The 21,172-nt window shown below is 46.4% G+C and overlaps 1 protein-coding gene and 1 long non-coding RNA gene across 12 annotated transcripts in view; one reads left to right on the top strand and one right to left on the bottom strand.

Moving 5' to 3' along the window:
- The window catches only part of CEMIP (cell migration inducing hyaluronidase 1), a 172,430-nt gene extending 165,339 nt beyond the window's left edge, over positions 1–7,091 (top strand). For all 11 annotated transcript variants that reach the window (XM_054450910.2, XM_063652438.1, XM_054450912.2 and 8 more), the window contains 2 exons: positions 2,285–2,385; positions 4,118–7,091. In XM_054450910.2, coding sequence (XP_054306885.1) covers positions 2,285–2,385; positions 4,118–4,245 — 229 coding nt within the window. In that variant the 3' untranslated portion in view covers positions 4,246–7,091. The remainder of the gene's footprint in view (positions 1–2,284; positions 2,386–4,117) is intronic.
- LOC134738229 (uncharacterized) lies at positions 6,089–20,352 on the bottom strand. Its single transcript, XR_010123831.1, has 2 exons — positions 8,272–20,352; positions 6,089–7,620 (listed from the first exon to the last, which is right to left on the bottom strand). It is a non-coding gene; the product is annotated as an uncharacterized LOC134738229 (long non-coding RNA).
- Positions 20,353–21,172: the final 820 nt, after the last annotated feature.

The following is a 21,172-nucleotide window of genomic DNA, read 5'->3' on the forward strand; positions in this document are numbered from 1 at the left end:
CCATCAGATGCTTCTTCGGCATTCTATTTTTCATATGCAGATTGAGACAAGGTTGAGCAAATTGGGAAAAATAGTTATCCTCTAGAGATCATGCTGTTTTGGGCAGAGAATTTTCTTTTGAAATGAAAGAGGATGCAGAAGCTTGGAATACGAAACTAGACTGCAGTGCTACTGTTTGGAACCGTGTGCAAGGCTCCTTCCAGCCCGAGCAGCAGCACCTCTCTGGGGGAAGCCCTTACTGGAATGGGCCACTCCCTGGGTTGGCGCCAGGTACCCAGGCAGGCATTGGTACCACTAGACCCCTCTCTAACCTCCTGGAAAGCAGCAGGGAATGAGGCAAGGCAGATCCTGTTCTACTGTGGCTGCAGGCCCTGCCTAGCCTGGCCCATGCTTCCTACCCCATCCAGCAGGCCATTACTGGCCCCAGGGTCCTGGGGAGAGAAGAGGGCAGCTGCTCACACCAGACACATCTAGCATGGCTTCTGGGAGCTGCCTCTGCCCTGCCACTCTGTGGGAGACTCTGTGCTGGCTAGTGCTTGGGCTTAGAGGCCATGAGGATGGCATACCAGGCAAAGAAGTGTGCCCAACATAGGTAGGCAGGCTTCTGGGCATCAGTGGGAGGCGGTGGGGACACAAGAAGCCCGTCTCCCTGACCCGCTCCTGTGAGCTAACCTAGATCCCCATCAGGAGGGCAAGACCTACATTTGAGTCCCCCAAGTAGGAAGGCTGAGCTCCAACAAAGGACCATTAGCTTTTGTTCTGAAATGAAACAATGCAGAAATATCCTCCTGAGAACAGATCCTGAATCTAGAGTGGAGGATGTGGTAGCAATGAGACCTGTCTCCTTAAGGGGCCTCACCCTACCAACCCTTTGGGCCTCCCTCTCCAGCCTTCCTCAAGGGCCTGAGGCAGCCCCAGCTCCCTTCCCATCTATCCTTATTTCACACAAGCCCTTTGCATCTCACGATCTTTCCTGCTGTTCCCAGTGGGACACAAATGGGGGTAACAACAGGTTCCAGAATCCTATACAGTTTTTCCATGTCTGGACTGTGGTCTGTGGTTACAGAGTTCCTTTGAGATATGAACTGGATGCCCCATTGAGCTTCTGCCCCATTTCTATTCCCAAGGGAGGTGCTCACTTCCTCCTGTCTGGCCCAGTGTGCTGAGTCTGCCACTGTGAAGGCTATTTTCCCAGCACTTTGGACTGAATACACCCCAAGGCGGGGGATAGACACTCCTTATTCCCAAGTCAAACTTTTGCAAGTTGGGCCCTTCAGGCTGGGCACACACATTGCTCCAAACCTCTGCCTCTTTCAAGCACATTTCCCTTTGGCAGGTCCGCTGAGATACTTGGTAACTATTTGCTTCAATCTCCCCATTTGCAAAATAGAGGCAATAGTCCTGTGTTGCACCTAACCAGAGAGAGAGGTGACATGAACATAAGAGGTCAATCTGAGCTCTTGGTACAACCCAAGCATCATGGTGACGATATGGTGTTCTCCCCAGAAAGACTTCAAACCTGGCCATGCTCTTCCTGTAGCTCAGAGAAGGCTGGCTCTGGTCTACACGAAGCCTGTGTCCATCAAAAGAAGACAGCAAAAGAAAGATGCGCTCCAAGAGAAATCCTCTAGCATGGGGCTTCTTGAGCTTTCATGTATACATGATCACCTGCAGATCTTGTAAAAACACAGATTCTGATTCAGAAAGTCTGCAATGGAGGAATTCTGTGGTGCTAATGAAATCCCAGGGCATGCCAAATGGAGCTGGTCTCTAGAACCTTCAGGAGCTCCTGGATGGTTTTATGATTTGACAGATGTTCCCCTCCTCCATCCCGCACCTCCTCTCTTTTTCAACCCTTTCTCCTTCCTTCCTCCATCACCACATTTCTATCTGGTCTTACCTAACCAGGGTTGAGAACATTCAAGGGAAGAGATACATATTGAAGTCCTACTGTGTGCCGAGCCCTGGCATGGTATGCTCTGCTTACGTCCTCTCCTCTGTTTGGAGAGAGACATGTAAACGTGGTGAGCCGAGTCCAGGCTTGGAGAAGGCTGTGGCACCAACTGTGGCCAGATGCGTGGGAGGGAGCTCAGGATGTTCGTCACCACATGGAAAGAGCCCGTCAGCTCGGAACACAGGAGAGGCTGCCCTTTCCCGAATCCCTGGACAGGCCTCTGGGCACTGCTAACTCCAGTCCCACCACGCACAAACCATCATCCCTCCCCATGCCCACTTTCTCCAGTTTGCTCTCTCCCTCTGGTCTAATTGGTTTCTTCTCACACAGTTCCATAGTGCTTATGGCATCAAAGGGAAGATACGTCTCCAGAGGCCCATGGACCAGAGTGCTGGAAAAGCTTGGGGCAGACAGGGGTCTCAAGTTGAAAGGTAAGGGTTTGAACTGGGGTTTAAACTGACCCCAAAACCAGAGAAGGCAAATGCCTGGCATGGAGGTTGCTGTCATCTTTTGCTGAGTTAAGAACATGCTTTGTACTAAACTTGGGTACAACCTCAGAATCCTCCACACAACTAGTGGTCTACTGGAATGGATGGGCAAGATGCCACCTGTTTACCACCCCTGCACTGCAGCAAATTTATTATAACTTGCTACCAGCCACTGAAAGAAAATTGCTATACTTGTTGACTCATTTGCTTGGAAAGTGGCCCTTTATTCAACAAAAGTATCATAAGAAAAGTGGCTTAGTCTTACCCTCCTACCCAATTCCTGCTATTCAGACTGGCCAGGGGTCCTGCATCTTCTTCAACATTCTAGCTGATGCCTAGCATTTGTACAGTCCTTTGCAGCTTGCAAAACTCTTATTTGTCCCAGAAAACTAAAGCCCAGAGCACCTACATGGCTTGTCCAAGGCCAGGCAGCTTCGGTGGTGAAGCCTAGCACAGGCTTGCTGGCTGTGCTGGAAGAAGCCATCCAGGAGGGACATGTCAGCATGACACCCATTATCATCACAAAAACTAGGTGCAGGGAGAGTCCTCAGAGAGGTTGTATGGGCGGCAGAGAAGCTCCACGGGCAATAATGATAATGATCATTGTGGTTGCTATTTAATGTTCAGCCTTGTACTTTGCAGAACATGTTATAATTATCTCACTTACTCATTAATAACCTGTGCAGCAGGTACTATTATTTCCATTTAAGATGAGGACACCAAGAATTTAACAGCCAAGCCACTTGCTTAAGGTTAGGACTTGGATCCTAATCTTCCTAAATCGAAGCTGGGCTTCTTAGTTATACACCATCTTCACTATGGAAAACATCAAAATCAGAAGCCCATCATATGGGGCGATGAGAAAAATCAGAAACAACACAAACCCTTCAAACCAGCCAAAGGAGGACATAAGGAAAAGAGAAGTATCCTTTCCAGCCCAGTCCTGAAATCATTTTGGAGCCTCTGTCTTTTAAATTAAGATCCCGGTTGCCAAAAGCTGATGTATGTAAGGTGACCTAAGTTGAATGGCACTTTCCCGGTGGTGATAAATGCATGTTGCCTGCCAAGATGGGCTGAGTATAGACGTGGATTCCCATGCCCCTTGGATGCTCAAGCTGTGAACTGCAAGATGGAGAGTGCTGTGTGGGTTTCAGGGGTTTAGAGTTCTAATGTGGGGTACACCATTTACTCCACACTCTTGGTCAAATTCCTTCACCTCTCAGAACTCCTTCTAGAGCCACAGAGTGATAGACTGGGGAAGGAGATCTTGTAGATCAATGCCATCGTTTGACAGATGGGAACACTGGGCTTCAGAGAGGGGCAGGGACTTGCTGGTTGTCCTAGGGGCAGCTCGAAGGTAGGCAGGTTCCTAGGAGGTCTCCTCCCTTACAGTTTGCTCCATTTCCTGCTGTGCATGGCTCCCCTGTCTACAGCAAAGCCATCACCCTGCCTAGGTGGCAGTGAGGCTCAGGTGAGCCCCTGCCTGCCCCATACAAACACATGTCAGGCACCATCAGTAGCTGAAGCACAGAGCTCTTCCCAAGGGGCCACAGTGCAGTGTGGCTAGGGGGTACCTGGTGGGTGTGGGGGGCTGGCGATGGGGAGCCGTGGAACGGGGAGGGACAGCCGTCCTCTCATAGGGTTTTTGCTCAGGAGACTCATCGTTGCTTTTCAGAGCAAATGGCATTCGTTGGCTTCAAAGGCAGCTTCCAGCCCATCTGGGTGACACTGGACACTGAGGATCACAAAGCCAAAATCTTCCAAGTTGTGCCTATCCCTGTGGTGAAGAAGAAGAAGTTGTGAGGACAGCTGCCGCCTGGTGCCACCTCGTGGTAGACTATGACGGTGACTCTTGGCAGCAGACCGGTGGGGGATGGCTGGGTCCCCCAGCCCCTGCCAGCAGCTGCCTGGGAAGGCCGTGTTTCAGCCCTGATGGGCCAAGGGAAGGATATCAGAAATCCTGGTGCTGCCACCTGCCCCTACTCAAGTGTCTACCTGGAGCCCCTGGGGCGGTGCTGGCCAATGCTGGAAACATTCACTTTCCTGCAGCCTCTTGGGTGCTTCTCTCCTATCTGTGCCTCTTCAGTGGGGGTTTGGGGACCATATCAGGAGACCTGGGTTGTGCTGACAGCAAAGATCCACTTTGGCAGAAGCCCTGACCCAGCTAGGAAGTAGCCTGGAGGGCTGGTCATTCACAGATCCCCATGGCCTTCAGCAGACAAGTGAGGGTGGTAAATGTAGGAGAAAGAGCCTTGGCTTTAAGGAAATCTTTACTCCTGTAAGCAAGAGCCAACCTCACAGGATTAGCAGCTGGGGTAGAACTGGCTATCCTTGGGGAAGAGGCAAGCCCTGCCTCTAGCCGTGTCCACCTTTCAGGAGACTTTGAGTGCCAGGTTTGGACTTGGACTAGATGACTCTCAAAGGCCCTTTTAGTTCTGAGATTCCAGAAATCTGCTGCATTTCACATGGTACCTGGAACCCAACAGTTCATGGATATCCACTGATACCCATGATGCTGGGTGCCCCAGGGCACACGGGATGGAAGGGTGAGAACTAATGCCTACCTTGAGGGGCCTGCAGTCCAGTAGGGCAGGCAGTCAGGTCCATGCACACTGCAATGCCAGGCGGAGAAATCACAGAGAGGTAAAATGGAGGCCAGTGCCATTTCAGAGGGGAGGGTCAGGAAGGCTTCTTGCTTACAGGAATGAAGGCTGGGGGCATTTTGCTGGGGGACATGAGGCAGCCTCTGGAATGGCTCAGGGATTCAGCCCTCCCTGCCGCTGCCTGCTGAAGCTGGTGACTACGGGGTTGCCCTTTGCCCACGCCTCTCTGGCCCCCTCATGATGGAGAAGTGTGGTCAGAGGGGAGCGATGGGCTTCGCGGCTTATGAGCACGGAGGAATTCGGTCCCCAGGCAGCCCTGCCTCTGACTCTGAGAGGGTGGAGTGAAGTCCACAGAAGTGGGCTCCTGCCTTGGGGCCTCATTTGCTCTTCATCCAGGGAACTGAGCACGGGGGCCTCCAGGAGACCCTAGATGTGCTCATACTCCCTCGGCCTGGGATTTCAGGGCTGGAAATATAGAAAATATCTAGTCCAAGCCTTCATTTTAACAGATGGGGAAAGTGAGCCCCCGAGATGGGAAAGAACCACATAGCCAGGGGAGGGCCTGGGGAGCCCCACCCTAGCCTTGCTGCCACACCACATTGCCTCAACAACCGGCCCCAGAGTGCCCAGGCACTCCTGAGGTAGCTTCTGGAAATGGGGACAAGTCCCCTCGAAGGAAAGGAAATGACTAGAGTAGAATGACAGCTAGCAGATCTCTTCCCTCCTGCTCCCAGCGGACACAAACCCGCCCTCCCCTTGGTGTTGGCGGTCCCTGTGGCCTTCACTTTGTTCACTACCTGTCAGCCCAGCCTGGGTGCACAGTAGCTGCCACCTCCCCATTGGTGCTACCTGGCTCTCCTGTCTCTGCAGATCTACAGGTGAGGCCCAGCAGAGGGAGTAGGGCCCGCTATGTTTCTGGTGAGCCAATTTGGCTGATCTTGGGTGTCTGAACAGCTATTGGGTCCACCCCAGTCCTTTTCGGCTGCTGCTTAATGCCCTGGTCTCTCCCTGGCCCACCTTAGAGAGAGCCCACAGAGCTCCTGTAAGAGGGAGAACTCTATCTGTGGTTTATAATCTTGCACGAGGCACTGGGGTCTCCCTGGGTCTTGTGATGAACTATGTTTATCCCCTTTCCTGCCCCAACCACAAACTCTTTCCTTCAAAGGGGCCTGCCTGGCTCCCTCCACCCAACTGCACCCATGAGACTCGGTCCGAGAGTCCATTCCCCAGGTGGGAGCCAACTGCCAGGGAGGTCTTTCCCACCAAACATCTTTCAGCTGCTGGGAGGGGACCATAGGGCTCTGCTTTTAAAGATATGGCTGCTTCAAAGGCCAGAGTCACAGGAAGGACTTCTTCCAGGGAGATTAGCGGTGATGGAGAGGAGAGTTAAAATGACCTCATGTCCTTCTTGTCCACGGTTTTGTTGAGTTTTCACTCTTTTAATGCAAGGGTCTCACACTGTGAACCACTTAGGATGTGATCACTTTCAGGTGGCCAGGAATGTTGAATGTCTTTGGCTCAGTTCATTTAAAAAATATATCTATTTGAAAGTTCTCAGAGTTGTACATATGTTTCACAGTACCGGATCTGTACATAAAACTTTCTTTCCTAAACCATTCACCAAGAGCCAATATCTAGGCATTTTCTTGGTAGCACAAATTTTCTTATTGCTTAGAAAATTGTCCTCCTTGTTATTTCTGTTTGTAAGACTTAAGTGAGTTAGGTCTTTAAGGAAAGCAACGCTCCTCTGAAATGCTTGTCTTTTTTCTGTTGCCGAAATAGCTGGTCCTTTTTCGGGAGTTAGATGTATAGAGTGTTGGTATGTAAACATTTCTTGTAGGCATCACCATGAACAAAGACATATTTTCTATTTATTTATTATATGTGCACTTCAAGAAGTCACTGTCAGAGAAATAAAGAATTCTCTTAAATGTCATGATTGGAGATGTCCTTTGCATTGCTTGGAAGGGGTGTACCTAGAGCCGAGGAAATTGGCTCTGGTCTGGAAAATTTTGCTGTATTATAGTAAACATACAAAGGATGTCATCATCTTGTCTGTTTGTTTCATTTTCTATTAAAATGGGCTTCATTTTATCTAGGGATAATAACTTATCTACGGATAACCTAAGATAACCAGTTATCTAAGGATAATAAGGCTGATGAAATCACCCCATGTGTCCGCCTTACTTCTGTGGCCTTATTCTCAAGAGCTAGTCATATGTCAAGATCTTACCTTGCCCTGCCCCAAGGCGGGGTGTCCATATGAGCAGGTGGAGATGGTTCAAAGAAAGAGAAGATATCATTCATATGGTCGGCCATGTCCAGAACATGCTGCGTCCTCCACATTTCTAAGCCGTCAGGAGGCTGTCACTTCAACTCCCCTCCCCGATGGGGAAGCCAGGCAGAAGTAGGACTCTCTTTTCCTCCCAGGCCCTGTTTGGCTAGAGGCCAAACACATGTTTGACAAGAGCATGGGGGTTGAGGTGGGAAAAACAGGTCCAAATCAAACTGGCAGACAAGAGAGGCAGGCACAGGTAGAGGGCACCTCAGGCAGCACTGGAAGGGGCTCAGGGGTCTGGAGCGGAGAGAGTGAGGGGCAGAGGTTAGAGCAGGTGAACTGGGAGTGGTCCAGAACTGCCAGTCCAGGAGGGCAGCCACTAGCTTCATGGGGCTACATACATTTAAATTAATTTAAATGAAATGCAATTAAAAATCCAGTTCCTCAATCACATTGGCCGCATTTCAAGTGCTCAATGGCTATGTGTGTCTAGTGGCTACCATATAGGATAGAGCCGATATAAAACATTTCCATCATCACAGAGAGTTCTTCTCTTGATGATTTCCAAGAGCTCCTGGGTCTTATACATTGGGCTTAAAAACAAAACAACTATGTCTCGTGTGTGTGTGTGTGTGTGTGTGTGTGTGTGTGTGTGTGTGTCTGTGTGTCTGTCTGTGTGCATCTGTGTATGCTCAATCCACTTTAAGGGGCTGGTACCAGATTGGTGGTTTTAAGCTGCCAATACACAAATATATCTGGCAGACTAGCTTTGGGCATAAAGTCAGCTGTGCAGTAGAGAGTACATGGCCTCTACCTTCAGGAAACTTTGCCAGGAGAAAGAGATCACATTTGCACACTCAGTCAACAAATTTTTTGCACCCCTGCTCTGTGCCAGGCACGGTGCACACAGAGGAACATAGAATGACCCCATGGAGAACATGAAATTACCTGCCCAGTGAGTGGTGTGGCTGGGTTCCGAGGGCAGGGAGTGATCATCGCCTGGATTGGTCAGGGAAGCTCAGTGAGTGGAAGTAGGACAGGTGTTGGCCTGAGAGTCAGAGATGGATAAGAGAAGGGCCTTTTATAAGAGGCACAGTCTGACAGAGGGGCAGCTATCAGGGTGTGGGCTTGAGGACACCTGGGCATAAATCAAGGCTCAGTCATGAGAGGCAAAGTGGAAGGTTGGGCCAAACACAGGGCCAGCTTTAGGGCCCACTGGCTGTGATGATAGGGGTTGGGGGGTTACTAGTGACTTCTCAGCCAGACATGTCACTGCGTGAAAGAGAGCACAGCCCACTGATTCAGTAGGTGCAATAGAAGAGGCATCCAGGGAGGACTAGGAAAGCAGACGCCAACGAGGAACCATCGAGCAATGGGACACTGCACCCAGCTAGACGCACAGCAAAAGAAGCCACAGAGAGGTTGGGGTGGAGGGACAGGCAGGCACTTCAGGGTCATTCAACATTTGTCCCTGCAATAATCACCAGATCCCACAGGTAGTCACTGTGCAATGCATTAGGTGACCAGTGGGCACCTCCCGTTCCCATCCGCAGGGAGACAGACAGGATGATCTGCTCTCCCTCACCAGCCTGGGAGGGGACAGGTCAGAAAAGCATGGCAGAGGAAGTTTTGCAGAATGTATAGGAATGAACTAAGTGAAGAACGACAAAGAACATTCCTGGTGAGGGAATGGTGCTGGAAAGGCCTGGAGGCGACGTGTAGGAGTTGCTGGAGGAAAGGGGGTGGGGTTCCTCCCCACAGACTAGAGGGGTGAAGGCGTGGGCATTCACTCATGGAGGCTGGGGTGGCCTTAGAGGTCAGTGCAGTGACAGCTAACAACATCTGCCTAAAGAAAACGCAACGGCACAAAGCCGGAAGCAGGCGTTTGGGAGAATTTTGTTCCCATACCCACAGGCACACAGGGTATGCTAAGTTGGGCACACAGGCAGTCCCTGAGGTGGCATATGCCTGCATCTCCAGTCTGGTCACCCATTCCTTCCTCATCCCCAATCCCCAGATGAGCCCTAATCCTCATCCCCTCCCACTGGCTCAAGGATCTTAGAGTCCTCATAACATGGTGGATGACCTGACCCGCCCTGCCCTCTCTCCTCTCGGTTTGGCTCACGTCTACTCATGTTCCAGGGTGTAGCTCCACACAAAGCCTTCTCTGACCCATGCCTGGCAGCTTTCTCCTTCCTCTCCTGGGCCCAGTGCCTTGATATTGCACCCCCTGTCCCAGGCTGTCATTCACCCCTTCCCCCAAACTGTAGCCTCCTGCAGAGCACAGGCCACAGGTTTTCCCATATCTGGCAGAGTTCTGTTGGGTAATGTGTGCTTGCTGTGTTGAACAAAGGCATAAAAGCCGACCCTGGCGCAACCCTCCTGCCTCCAGTACTGAAGCCAAAATCCTGAGCCCTTTGACCCCATCCTAGCTGTTTTAGCCTGGGGGCTAGGTAGGCGGCAGAGGTTTTCTCAATGGCAGGGAAAGGAGTAGGATGTGGGTGGTGGTAAGGGCTTAATCCTGGGAGGATCAAGTCCACAGGCACCTGGCAGTGCCCTCATGTCCTCAGGGCTGGGTTGGGGTGAGAAGGGGAGCAGAAAGAGGTAATGGTGAGGGTTGGGGAAGGGGATGGAGGGAGGAGTTCATTGTCCCAGGAACTGCCCTCCCTCACAGAAAACAATCAGGAGCATCAAACAGAATCAACAACATGCATGACTCAGCTTTGAAAGCTATAAAGCAAGCTCCTCTAACCCACAGCCAGTGGGCTACATGCAGCCCTGGATGGCTTTGAATGCAGCCCAACACTACTTTGTAAACTTTCTTAAAATATTATGAGATTTTTTTGCATTTTTTAAAAGCTCATCAGCTATCGTTAGTGTTAGTGTATTTTAGGTATGGCCCAAGACAATTCCCCTTCCAATGTGGCCCAGGGAAGCCAAAAGATTGGACGCCTATGCTCTAAAGCCTGCTACTCAGCGTGGTCCATAGGCCAATGACATCAGCAGTATCAGCATCAGCTGGGGGAGGTGGTTCACACCTGTAGCCCCAGCACTTTGGGAGGCTGAGGCAGGTGAATCGCTTGAGCCCAGGAATTCAAAACCAGCCTGGGCAACATAGCGAGAGCTTGTCTCTACTAGAAAAAAAAAAAAAAAATTCAGCACCACCCAGGAGTATAACCAGGAGCTGGTTAGAAATGCCCAATCTCAGGCTCTCCCAGATCAGCTGAATCAGAATCTGCATTTTAAGAAGGGACCCAGGGTAGTTGTTTGCACAGTAAAGTTTGAGAAGTGTGTGTTTGTGTGTGTGTGTGTGTGTGTGTGTGTGTGTGTGTGTGTGTGAGAGAGACAGTCTCTTTAGCCCAGGCTGGGGTGAAGTGATGTAATCTCGGCTCCCTGCAACCTCCACCCCCCAGGTTCAAGTGATTCTCCTGCCTTAGCCTCCTGAGTAGCTGGGATTACAGGCCTGAGCCACCACGCCTGGCTAATTTTTTGTATTTTTAGTAGAGACGGGGTTTCACCATGTTGGCCAGGCTAGTCTCAAACTCCTTGCCTCAGGCGATCCACCCGCCTAGGCCTCCCAAAGTGCTGGGATTACAGGTGTGAGCCACTGCGCCCAGCTGAGAAGTGTGGTTTCAGGAGTCTCTAAGAGACCAGGCACAGTGGCTCACGCCTGTAATCCCAACACTTTGGGAGGCCGAAGCAAGAGGATTACTTAAGCCCAGGAGTTCGAGACCAGACTGGCAACATGGCAAAACCTCATCTCTACAAAAAATACATAAATTACCCAGGTGTGGTGGTGCATGCCTGTGGTCCCAGCTACTCAGCAGGCTGAGGTGGGAGGATCACTTGAGCCTGGAAGGTAGCGTCTGGGGTGAGCCGAGATCGCACCACTACACTCCAGCCTGGGTGACAGAGGGAGATCCTGTCTAAAAAAATAATAATAAAATAAAATAAAAAAGACCCTAAGAGCCTAGGCAGCCGGTTTAGAAAGGATTTTATACAAGGCTGCCCAGCTATGATGACATGAAGTGTGGTGGACAGAGAGCTCTGGGCTAAGAATCAGAAGGCGTCCAACTGCTCCCCTCGACTGCAAGATTCCTTCTTTCTTCCCCTGGTCCCCACACACTAATTACTGAAGACAAGGAACATGTCTACAGAAAAGTTGGGCTTAGGTGTTATTCATGGTGACAGCAAAAGAAAACAGTTCTCGGACACACAAAGGCTTAGAAAGAGTAGCACTTGGGTGCTCTTCCAGAAAACATTACTCTAAGGTATTCTCTAAATCAGACAGAGAAACAAAATCAAGAATTTAAAATTGGGGTAAGGGGAACAGGAAAAAAAAGCCAGCAGCCAACCCTAAAACCACAAAGATATTGCAATAAGTTTTATAAATATAAACACAGAATTCGGTGCAAAGCCAAAAGCAATTTTGAGATAGCCAATTGTTAATATTTACAAAGGAAAGTTGGGTTTTACAAACCCGGGATATATGGTAATAATAAGCACAAAAGATACAAGAAGGGAGCATGCAGAGCGGGTGGCTGTGTTAAGCTCTTCATCTTCTCTCTCTCTCTCTCTGTTTCTTTTTTTTGTTTGAGACAGAGGGTTTCGTTTTGTTACCCAGGCTGGAGTGCAGAAGCATGATCCTAGCTCACTGTGGCCTCGACCTCCCAGGCTCAAGGGATCCTCCTACCTCACCCCCTGAGTAGTTGGGACTACAGGCTCATGCTACCATGCCCAGCTATTTATTTATTTATTTATTTTGTAGAGATGGGGTCTCACTGTGTAGCCCAGGCTGCTCTCAAATTCCTGAGCTCAAGCAGTTCTCCTATCTCAGCCTCCCAAAGTGCTGGGATTATAGATATGAACCACCATGCTCAGTTTCTTCATCTTCTCTTGTGGGAGGAAATTGTCTCATGTTGTTTTAGACATTAACAGAGTTATAATTATAGGTTTAAGAAGGAAAACAAAAACTAATGATGATAATGAATAGCATTTAAAAATGAGACATCTCCCTACCACTGCAGAAGAAAAAAAAAACAAACAAAATAGAGTCTCCATAAAAAGAGGACAGAAAGATGACATGAAAATGACCACACAGCACCTGGGTAAAGAGGAGTCCAGCCACTACAGCAGTAACAGTATGTAACCAACCTAGGTTTCCCAGCTAAAAATGAAAGACCTTCAGGTTCTGCTAAGAAAACAAAATTAAATTATTTGTTTCCTACAGGCTTACCACTGTAAACATTGGCTGCTTGAGTGTGGTCAGTTTTTAGAGACCACCTTTCCTCTCTTCATATTTAGCTGAACTTGCTTAGGCTCCCATGATTGGAAGAAACTCAGCAATCCCCATCCACTGCAAAACACACAGACACACGCAGACACGCAGACACACACACACACACACACACGAAATTGGCTCATGCAATTACAGAGACCAAGACTGGCAGTCTACAAGCCTGAGACACAGGAGAGCTGACGGTGTAGCTCCAGTCTGAAGACTAGCAGGCGCTGAGACCCAGAAGGAGCCAATGTTTCAGCTCAGCCCAAAAAGCAATGTCTCAGCTCAAAGGCTGTCAGGCAGAAGGAACTCTCTCTTACTCAACCTTTTTGTTCTATTCAGGCCTTCCACTGGTTGGATGAAGCGCCACCCCCCCATATTAGGGAGGGCCATCTGCTTTACCCAGTCTACCAATTCCAATGTCAATCTCATTTAGAAACATTCTCACTGAAACTCCCAGTATCATATTTGACTACATCTCCAGGTAGCCCCTGGCCCAGTCAAGTGGACACATAAAATTCACCATCCCAGATTGCCTCTTTTCTTCTTGATTTCCTCAAATTACACAAACACAAGGAAGTTATTTATAGCAGAATTTTGCTGAAGATTTAGGAATATGGCATAGCAACAGCTTCAAATAGAATATTAGTCATCATTTCCCAGAAGTTCTTCTACCCTCCCATTCGCCTACACACACCTTAAGTAAATTCCTGGGTCAGGCTGCTACTAGAACATCAGAATTCTCCTTGCCTTATCAGGTATAGAATTGTTGTTCTCTCATCAATAAAAAGATTTGTCCCAGGCATTTATTTTCTTTCAATTAATTAATTAATTTAGAGATGGGGTCTCACTCTGTCACCCAGGCTGAAGAGCAGTGGTGCAACCTTGGCTCACTGCAACCTTCACCTCCCAGGTTTAAGCAATTCTCCCACCACGGCCTCCTGAGTAGCTGAGACCACAGGCATGCACCACCACACTCAACTAATTTTTTCTATTTTTTGGTAGAGATGGGGTTTTGCCACATTGCCCAGGCTGGTCTCAAACTCCCGAGCTCAGGTGATCTGCCTGCCTTGGCCTTCCAAAGTGCTGGGATTACAGGCATGAGCCACCGTGCCTGGCCTTAGGCATTTTTTTTCATATCCAAACACTCATCAAGGTGCTCTGCTGAGCAAAGAACTATTTTTCAGGGGTCACCACCCTTTAGCAGTATAAACAATCTGCAGAGGCCTTGCAATTGCAGCCTGTCTTCAATGTGATCAGGTTGGGAGCAGGATTGTCTTTTCAAGGTCCTTGATGTGTCAGTTTATGGAATGGGAATTGTTGAGGCAACAGATGACAGTTACCCCATATTCTGAGGAAAAGCTCCTAGAGTAGCCGTGAAGGACTTGGTAAGAAGTGGTGACCCACCTCCAGGCTAAGAAGAGAAGGCTGGAGAGTCACTGAAGGGGAGATGCCCTGAAGGAAATTTACAAGAGTCAATGTGCTATTGGGTTTCCCCTCTCTCAAAGGGTGCATCCCCTAAGCCCGGTGAGAGGCTCCAAGAGAACCCCTCTTGGGGAGATTGCGGAGATTTACAAAAGGAAGAGACTGACATTTTACTTCTCAGCTGGACACTTGCTGAGTGCCTAAAACTCACAGGTCATCCAGCTGCTGTTGGAGTTGGGGAAGACAGTTTTCCGGAGAGCCTGCCTTGCATGCCTGCCATGTGGGAAGGTAGAGGTTGAAGGTGCCTCTCGCCCAGAGGTGACCGAAGGTAGATGGAGGCTGGAGCTGCTGCAGTGCCTGGAAGGATGAAGGGCAGCCTCTGGGTCAGTGCATTCACTCCTTTTGGCTGGGCAAGGATGTGTGAGGCTTCCCATGAGTCAAGTGTATATTGTGGAAATTAGTGGGGCCCTGGTGTGAGCTAGTTTGAAAGGGCCCTGTTGCAAGTGGCTGCCTGCTTAGCTGAAGGGGTTCCTGATAGAAAGAGGATATAGGTTAACTCCAAGGGGTTTCACCAGTATTCAGCTGGAAAATGTCTTGCTCAGATCAAAGTTGGTAAGGGGGATCTTGGGCATATTCTCCAAACATGCCGAACAGCCAATAAATGGACACCTGCCATAACAGAGAACACTTACGAACCCTCTTTCTACCATAACACAAATTATTAAAGATTTTTAACCCCTCTTCTTCCAATCCCCCCACCTCTGTGCCCCTGCAGGAGCCAGCAGGAATAGGAAGAGATGGGAGAAGCGGAGAGAAAAACCAAAGTGGAAGAGAGAAGAATAGCTCATGTCCCCATTATCTCCTGGAAGTGCTCAAAAAGAAGTGGGTAAGAGCAGTGGTGTGCAGGTAAACTCAACTGGAAGCAGGGGGAGGGGGGCGGTGGGTGGGAGAAGCCCTGTTCGTAGTATTTGTTGATGCCCATAGTGTAAATTCTCCCATCATGGCTGATTTTCAGCTGCAAACGGTTTCGCAACCAGCTTGTAAAATTCCTGTCTATTTAACAATTGGTTTTCACCAGCTGGTCCCAGCCAGCTCATCACTGGCAGAAGGCTGAGTCAACAAAGGGGGTTTAAGACAGCGCTGAGTCCAGGCGTGGTGGCTCACACCTGTAATCCCAGCACTTTGGGAGGCCAAGGTGGGCAGACTGCTTGAGCCCAGGAGTTCAAGGCCAGCCAGGGCAACATGGAAAAAACCCCACCTCTACAAAAAACACAAAAATTAGTTGAGTGTGGTGGCACCTGCCTGTAGTGCCAGCTACTCAGGAGGCTGAGGTGGGAGGATCACCTGAGCTTAGGGAAGTCAAGGCTGCAGTGAGCTGTGATTACACCACTGTAATCCAGCCTGGGTGACAGACAACATCCTGTGTTTAAAAAAAAAAAAAAAAAAAGACAGCATGGAGAAAAAAAAAACAACTCTTTCCCAGTTTGTACCTTTCAAGATCAGCACACTCAACCAACCAATTACACAAAGTGGAAAGAAGGAGTACAAGGACTTACACTCCCTTGGAAAGAAAGAATTAAGCTGTTAAAATGAAATTCTACTTATTTGCATCTTTTAAATAATTATTTCTCCTTCAAATTCTAGAGGGAAAACACTCGATTTATGGTTGAATAATGACACAATGTTGGGGATGAGGAATGCTTTCTTAAACAAGAATACCAAAGGAAAAATCATCAAAATTGGTTGATATGCCTACATAAAATTATTGAAACTCTAAACAATATTGACAGTAAATAAACTGAGGAAATAAGTTTAAAATACATATCCCAGAAAAGAAATTATTATCTTTGGGTGTCTAGTCATCTTCTGTTTGCCTCCAGATCAATTCTCCACCCTTCCCTGCCCTGTTTAAGGCCCCAAGAGGCCGAGACATGTCCAGCAGCTGTTCCCTGCCCCTCTGGCTCCCTGTTCGGTTTGGCCAGTTGGAGGCACCGTCAACAGATGGAAGGGAGGAAGGAAAGTCCTGGGTTAGGGAATTCATGCCACTGTCTCCCTTTTTACTGAGTCTCTGTGAGTTGACTGTATCCCTCTAAGGAAGATGAGAACTTTGGTCAGGAGCCCTTTCGTGGTCCCAGTAATTGCCCTCTCTCTCAGCATCGCCAGGCTTAGGGGTGGTAACTGGCCCCCACTTTTGCAAGCCCAGGGCTACTGCACTACTCCTTGTTGGGATCCCTAAACTTTATGCACACAATTTGCAAACAATCCTGCCATTAAATGCTCCTTAACATGCCATCTGCTTTTTGCTGAGACTCTGCTGACATTTTATATGAGAGGCTCTTACAAAGCAGTAAGGAACAAAAAGAAAAAGAAAAGAAAAGAAAAACAACACAAGGGGGCCAGATTACATAAGAAAAAATATAAATGGCAAAATGGCAAAAGATATATTCAAAAACTAAACCTTGTTGGTAATTATAAAATGCAAATTGAAACAACAGTGAGATGCTTTTATCCACCTAGTAAACTAGAAAATATTAAAAAGAACTATAAAAGACAGAAGAAATGAATGCTCCTAGACAATGAGGATAGAAGAATAATTTGGTGCAAATTTTCTATAAAGCAATTTAGTACTATGTAAAAATGACTGCAAAATGTATTCAGACTTTGGCTCCAAAATTCTGTCAAAGAATTTATCCTAAAGAAAGAGCTACAGAAATGCACAAGAATTTGTGACAAGGATATTCACTGCAGCATTTTATATGATGATGAAAACTGTAAAACAACCTAAGTAGTCAACAATCAGATATTGGCTAAATATACCATCACAAAGAAGGTGAAAGAAAAAACATTATAGACAAGCAAATGCTGAGAGATTTTGTCACCACCAGGCCTGCCTTACAAGAGCTACTGAAGGAAGCACTAAACATGGAAAGGAACAACCTGTACCAGCCACTGCAAAAACATGCCAAATTGTAAAGACCATCGACACTATGAAGAAACTGCATCAATTAACAGGCGAAATAACCAGCTAGCATCATCACGACAGGATCAAATTCAAATATAACAATATTAACTTTAAATGTAAATGGGCTAAATGCCCCAATTAAAAGACACAGACTGGCAAATTGGATAAAGAGTCAAGACCCATCAGTGTGCTGTATTCAGGAGACCCATCTCATGTGCAGAGATGCACATAAGCTCAAAATAAAGGGATGGAAGAAGATCTACCAAGCAAATGGAAAGCAAAAAAGAGCAGGGGTTGCAAACCTGGTCTCTGATAAAACAGACTTTAAACCAACAAAGATCAAAAGAGACAAAGAAGACCCTTATATAATGGTAAAGGGATCAACTCAACAAGAAGAGCTAACTATCCTAAATATATATGCACCCAACACAGGAGCACCCAGATTTATAAAGCAAGTTCTTAGACACCTACAAAGAGACTTAGACTCCCACACAGTAATAATGGGAGACTTTAACACCCCACTGTCAATATTAGACAGATTGAGACAGAAAATTAACAAGGATATCCAGGACTTGAACTCAGCTCTGGACCAAGCAGACCTAATAGACATCTACAGAACTCTCCACCCCAAATCAACAGAATATACACTTTTCTCAGCACCACATCACACTTATTCTAAAATTGACCACCTAATTGGAAGTAAAACACTCCTCAGCAAATGTAAAAGAACAGAAACCACAACAAACTGTCTCTCAGACCACAGTGCAATCAAATTAGAACTCAGGATTAAGAAACTCACTCAAAACCGCACAACTACATGGAAACTGAACAACCTGCTCCTGAATGACTACTGGGTAAATAATGAAATGAAGGCAGAAATAAAGATGTTCTTTGAAACGAATGAGAACAAAGACACAATGTACCAGAATCTGAGGGACACATTTAAAGCAGTATGTAGAGGGAAGTTTATACCACTAAATGCCCATAAAAGAAAGGAGGAAAGATCTAAAATCGACACCCTAACATCACAATTAAAAGAACTAGAGAAGTAAGTGCAAACAAATTCAAAAGCTAGCAGAAGACAAGAAATAACTAAGATCAGAGCAGAACTGAAGGAGACAGAGACACAAAAAACCCTTCAAAAACATCAATGAATCCAGGAGCTGGGTTTTTGAAAAGATCAACAAAATAGACCACTAACAGGACTAATAAAGAAAAGAGAGAAGAATCAAATAAATGCAATAAAAAATGATAAAGTGGATATTACCACCAATTCCACAGAAATACAAACTACCATCAGAGAATACTATAAACACCTCTATGCAAATAAACTAGAAAATCTAGAAGAAATGGATAAATTCCTGTATACATACACCCTCCCAAGACTAAACCAGGAAGAAGCTGAATCTCTGAATAGACCAATAACAGGTTCTGAAATTGAGGCAATAATTAATAGCCTACCAACCAAAAGAAGTCCAGGACCAGACAGATTCACAGCCGAACTCTACCAGAGGTACAAAGAGGAGCTGGTACCATTCCTTCTGAAACTATTCCAATCAATAGAAAAAGAGGGAATCCTCCCTAACTCATTTTATGAGGCCAGCATCATCCTGATACCAAAGGCCAGCAGAGACACAACAAAAAAAAGAGAATTTTAAGCCAATATCCCTGATGAAGATCAATGCGAAAATCCTCAATAAAATACTGGCAAACCGAATCCAGCAGCACATCAGAAAGTTTATCCTCCATGATCAAGTCGGCTTCATCTCTGGGATGCAAGGCTGGTTCAACACATGCAAATCAATAAATGTAATCCCTCACATAAACAAAACCAGTGACAAAAACCACATGATTATCTCAATAGATGCAAAAAAGGCCTTCGACAAAATTCACCAGCCGTTCATGCTAAAAACTCTCAACAAACTATATTGATGGAACATATCTCAAAATTGTAAGAGCTATTTATGACAAACCCACAGCCAATATCATACCGAATGGGCAAAAACTGGAAGCATTCCCTCTGAAAACTGGCTCCAGACAAGGATGCCCTCTCTCACCACTCCTATTCAACATAGTATTGGAAGTTCTGGCCAGGGCAATCAGGCAAGAGAAAGAAATAAAGGGTATTCACAATTAGGAAAAGAGGCAGTCAAACTGTCCCTGTTTGCAGATGACATGATTGTATATCTAAATCAGCCCAAAATCTCCTTAAGCTGACAAGCAACTTCAGCCCAAAATCTCCTTAAGCTGATAAGCAACTTCAGCAAAGTCTCAGTATACAAAATCAATGTGCAAAAATCACAAGCATTCCTATACATCAAGAACAGACAAACAGAGAGCCAAATCATGAGTGAACTCCCATTCACACTACAAAGAGAATAAAATACCTAGGAATCCAACTTACAAGGGATGTGAAGGACCTCTTCAAGGAGAACTACAAACCACTGCTCAATGAAATAAAAGAGGACACAAACAAATGGAAGAACATTCCATGCTCATGGATCAATATCGTGAAAATGGCCACACTGCCCAAGGTAATTTACAGATTCAATGCTATCCCCATCAAATTACCACTGACTTTCTTCACAGAATTGGAAAAAACTACTTTAAATTTCATATGGAACCAAAAAAGAGCCCACATAACTAAGACAATCCTAAACAAAAAGAACAAAGCTGGAGGCATCATGCTAGCTGACTTCAAACTATACTACAAGGCTACAGCAATCAAAACAGCATGGCACTGTTGCCAAAACAGATATATAGACCAATGAAACAGAACAGAGGCCTCAGAAATAACACCACACATCTACAACCATCTGATCTTTGACAAACCTGACAAAAACAAGCAATGGGGAAAGGATTCCCTATTTAAGAAATGGTGCTGGGAAAACTGGCTAGCCACATGTAGAAAGCTGAAACTGGACCCCTTCCTTACACCTTATACAAAAATTAACTCAAGATGGATTAAAAACTTAAATGCAACACCTAAGACCATAAAAACCCTAGAAGAAAACCTAGGCAATACCATTCAGGACATAGGCATGGACAAAGACTTCATGACTAAAACACCAAAAGCAATGGCAACTAAAGCCAAAATTGACAAATGGGATCTAATTAAACTAAAGAGCTTCTGCACAGCAAAAGAAACTATCATCACAGTGAACAGGCAACCTACAAAATGGGAAAAAATTTTTGCAATCTATCCATCTGACAAAGGGCTAATATCCAGAATCTACAAAGAACTTAAACAAATTTACAAGAAAAAAACAAACAACACCATCAAAAAGTGGGCAGAGGATATGAACAGACACTTCTCAAAAGAAGACATTTATGCAGCCAACAGACATGAAAAAATGTTCATGATCACTGGTCATCAGAGAAATGCAAATCAAAACCACAATGAGATATCATCTCACGCCAGTTAGAATGGTGATTAAAAAGTCAGGAAACAACAGATGCTGGAGAGGATGTGGAGAAACAGGAATGCTTTTACACTGTTGGTAGGAGTGTAAATTAGTTCAACTATTGTAGAAGACAGTGTGGCGATTCCTCAAGGATCTAGAACTAGAAATACCATTTGACCCAGCAATCCCATTATTGGGTATATACCCAAAGGATTATAAATCATGTTACTATAAAGACACATGCACATGTATGTTTATTGTGGCACTATTCACAATAGCAAAGACTTGGAACCAACCCAAATGTCCATCAATAATAGACTGGATAAAGAAAATGTGGCACATATACACCATGGAATACTATGCAGCCATAAAAAAGGATGAGTTCATGTTCTTTGCAGGGACATGGATGCAGCTGGAAACCATCATTCTCAGCAAAATATCACAAGGACAGAAAACCAAACACTGCATGTTCTCACTCACAAATGGGAGCTGAATAATGAGAACACATGGACACAGGGAGGGGAGCATCACACACCGGGGCCTATTGTGGGGTAGGGGACTGGGGGAAGGATAGCAATAGGAGAAATACCTAATGTAAATGACAAATTGATGGGTACAGCAAACCAACATGGAACATGTATACCTATGTAACAAACCTGCACGTTGTGCACATGTACCCTAGAACTTAAAGTATAATAATAAAAAAAAGAAAAAACAAATTGGCTAAATTGAGGTATATCCTCCTCCCCAAAATAAAGATTAAAAATGATTATTAAA

This window comes from Pongo pygmaeus, chromosome 16 (assembly GCF_028885625.2).
Source record: "Pongo pygmaeus isolate AG05252 chromosome 16, NHGRI_mPonPyg2-v2.0_pri, whole genome shotgun sequence".
NCBI classification, from domain to species: Eukaryota; Metazoa; Chordata; class Mammalia; order Primates; family Hominidae; genus Pongo; species Pongo pygmaeus.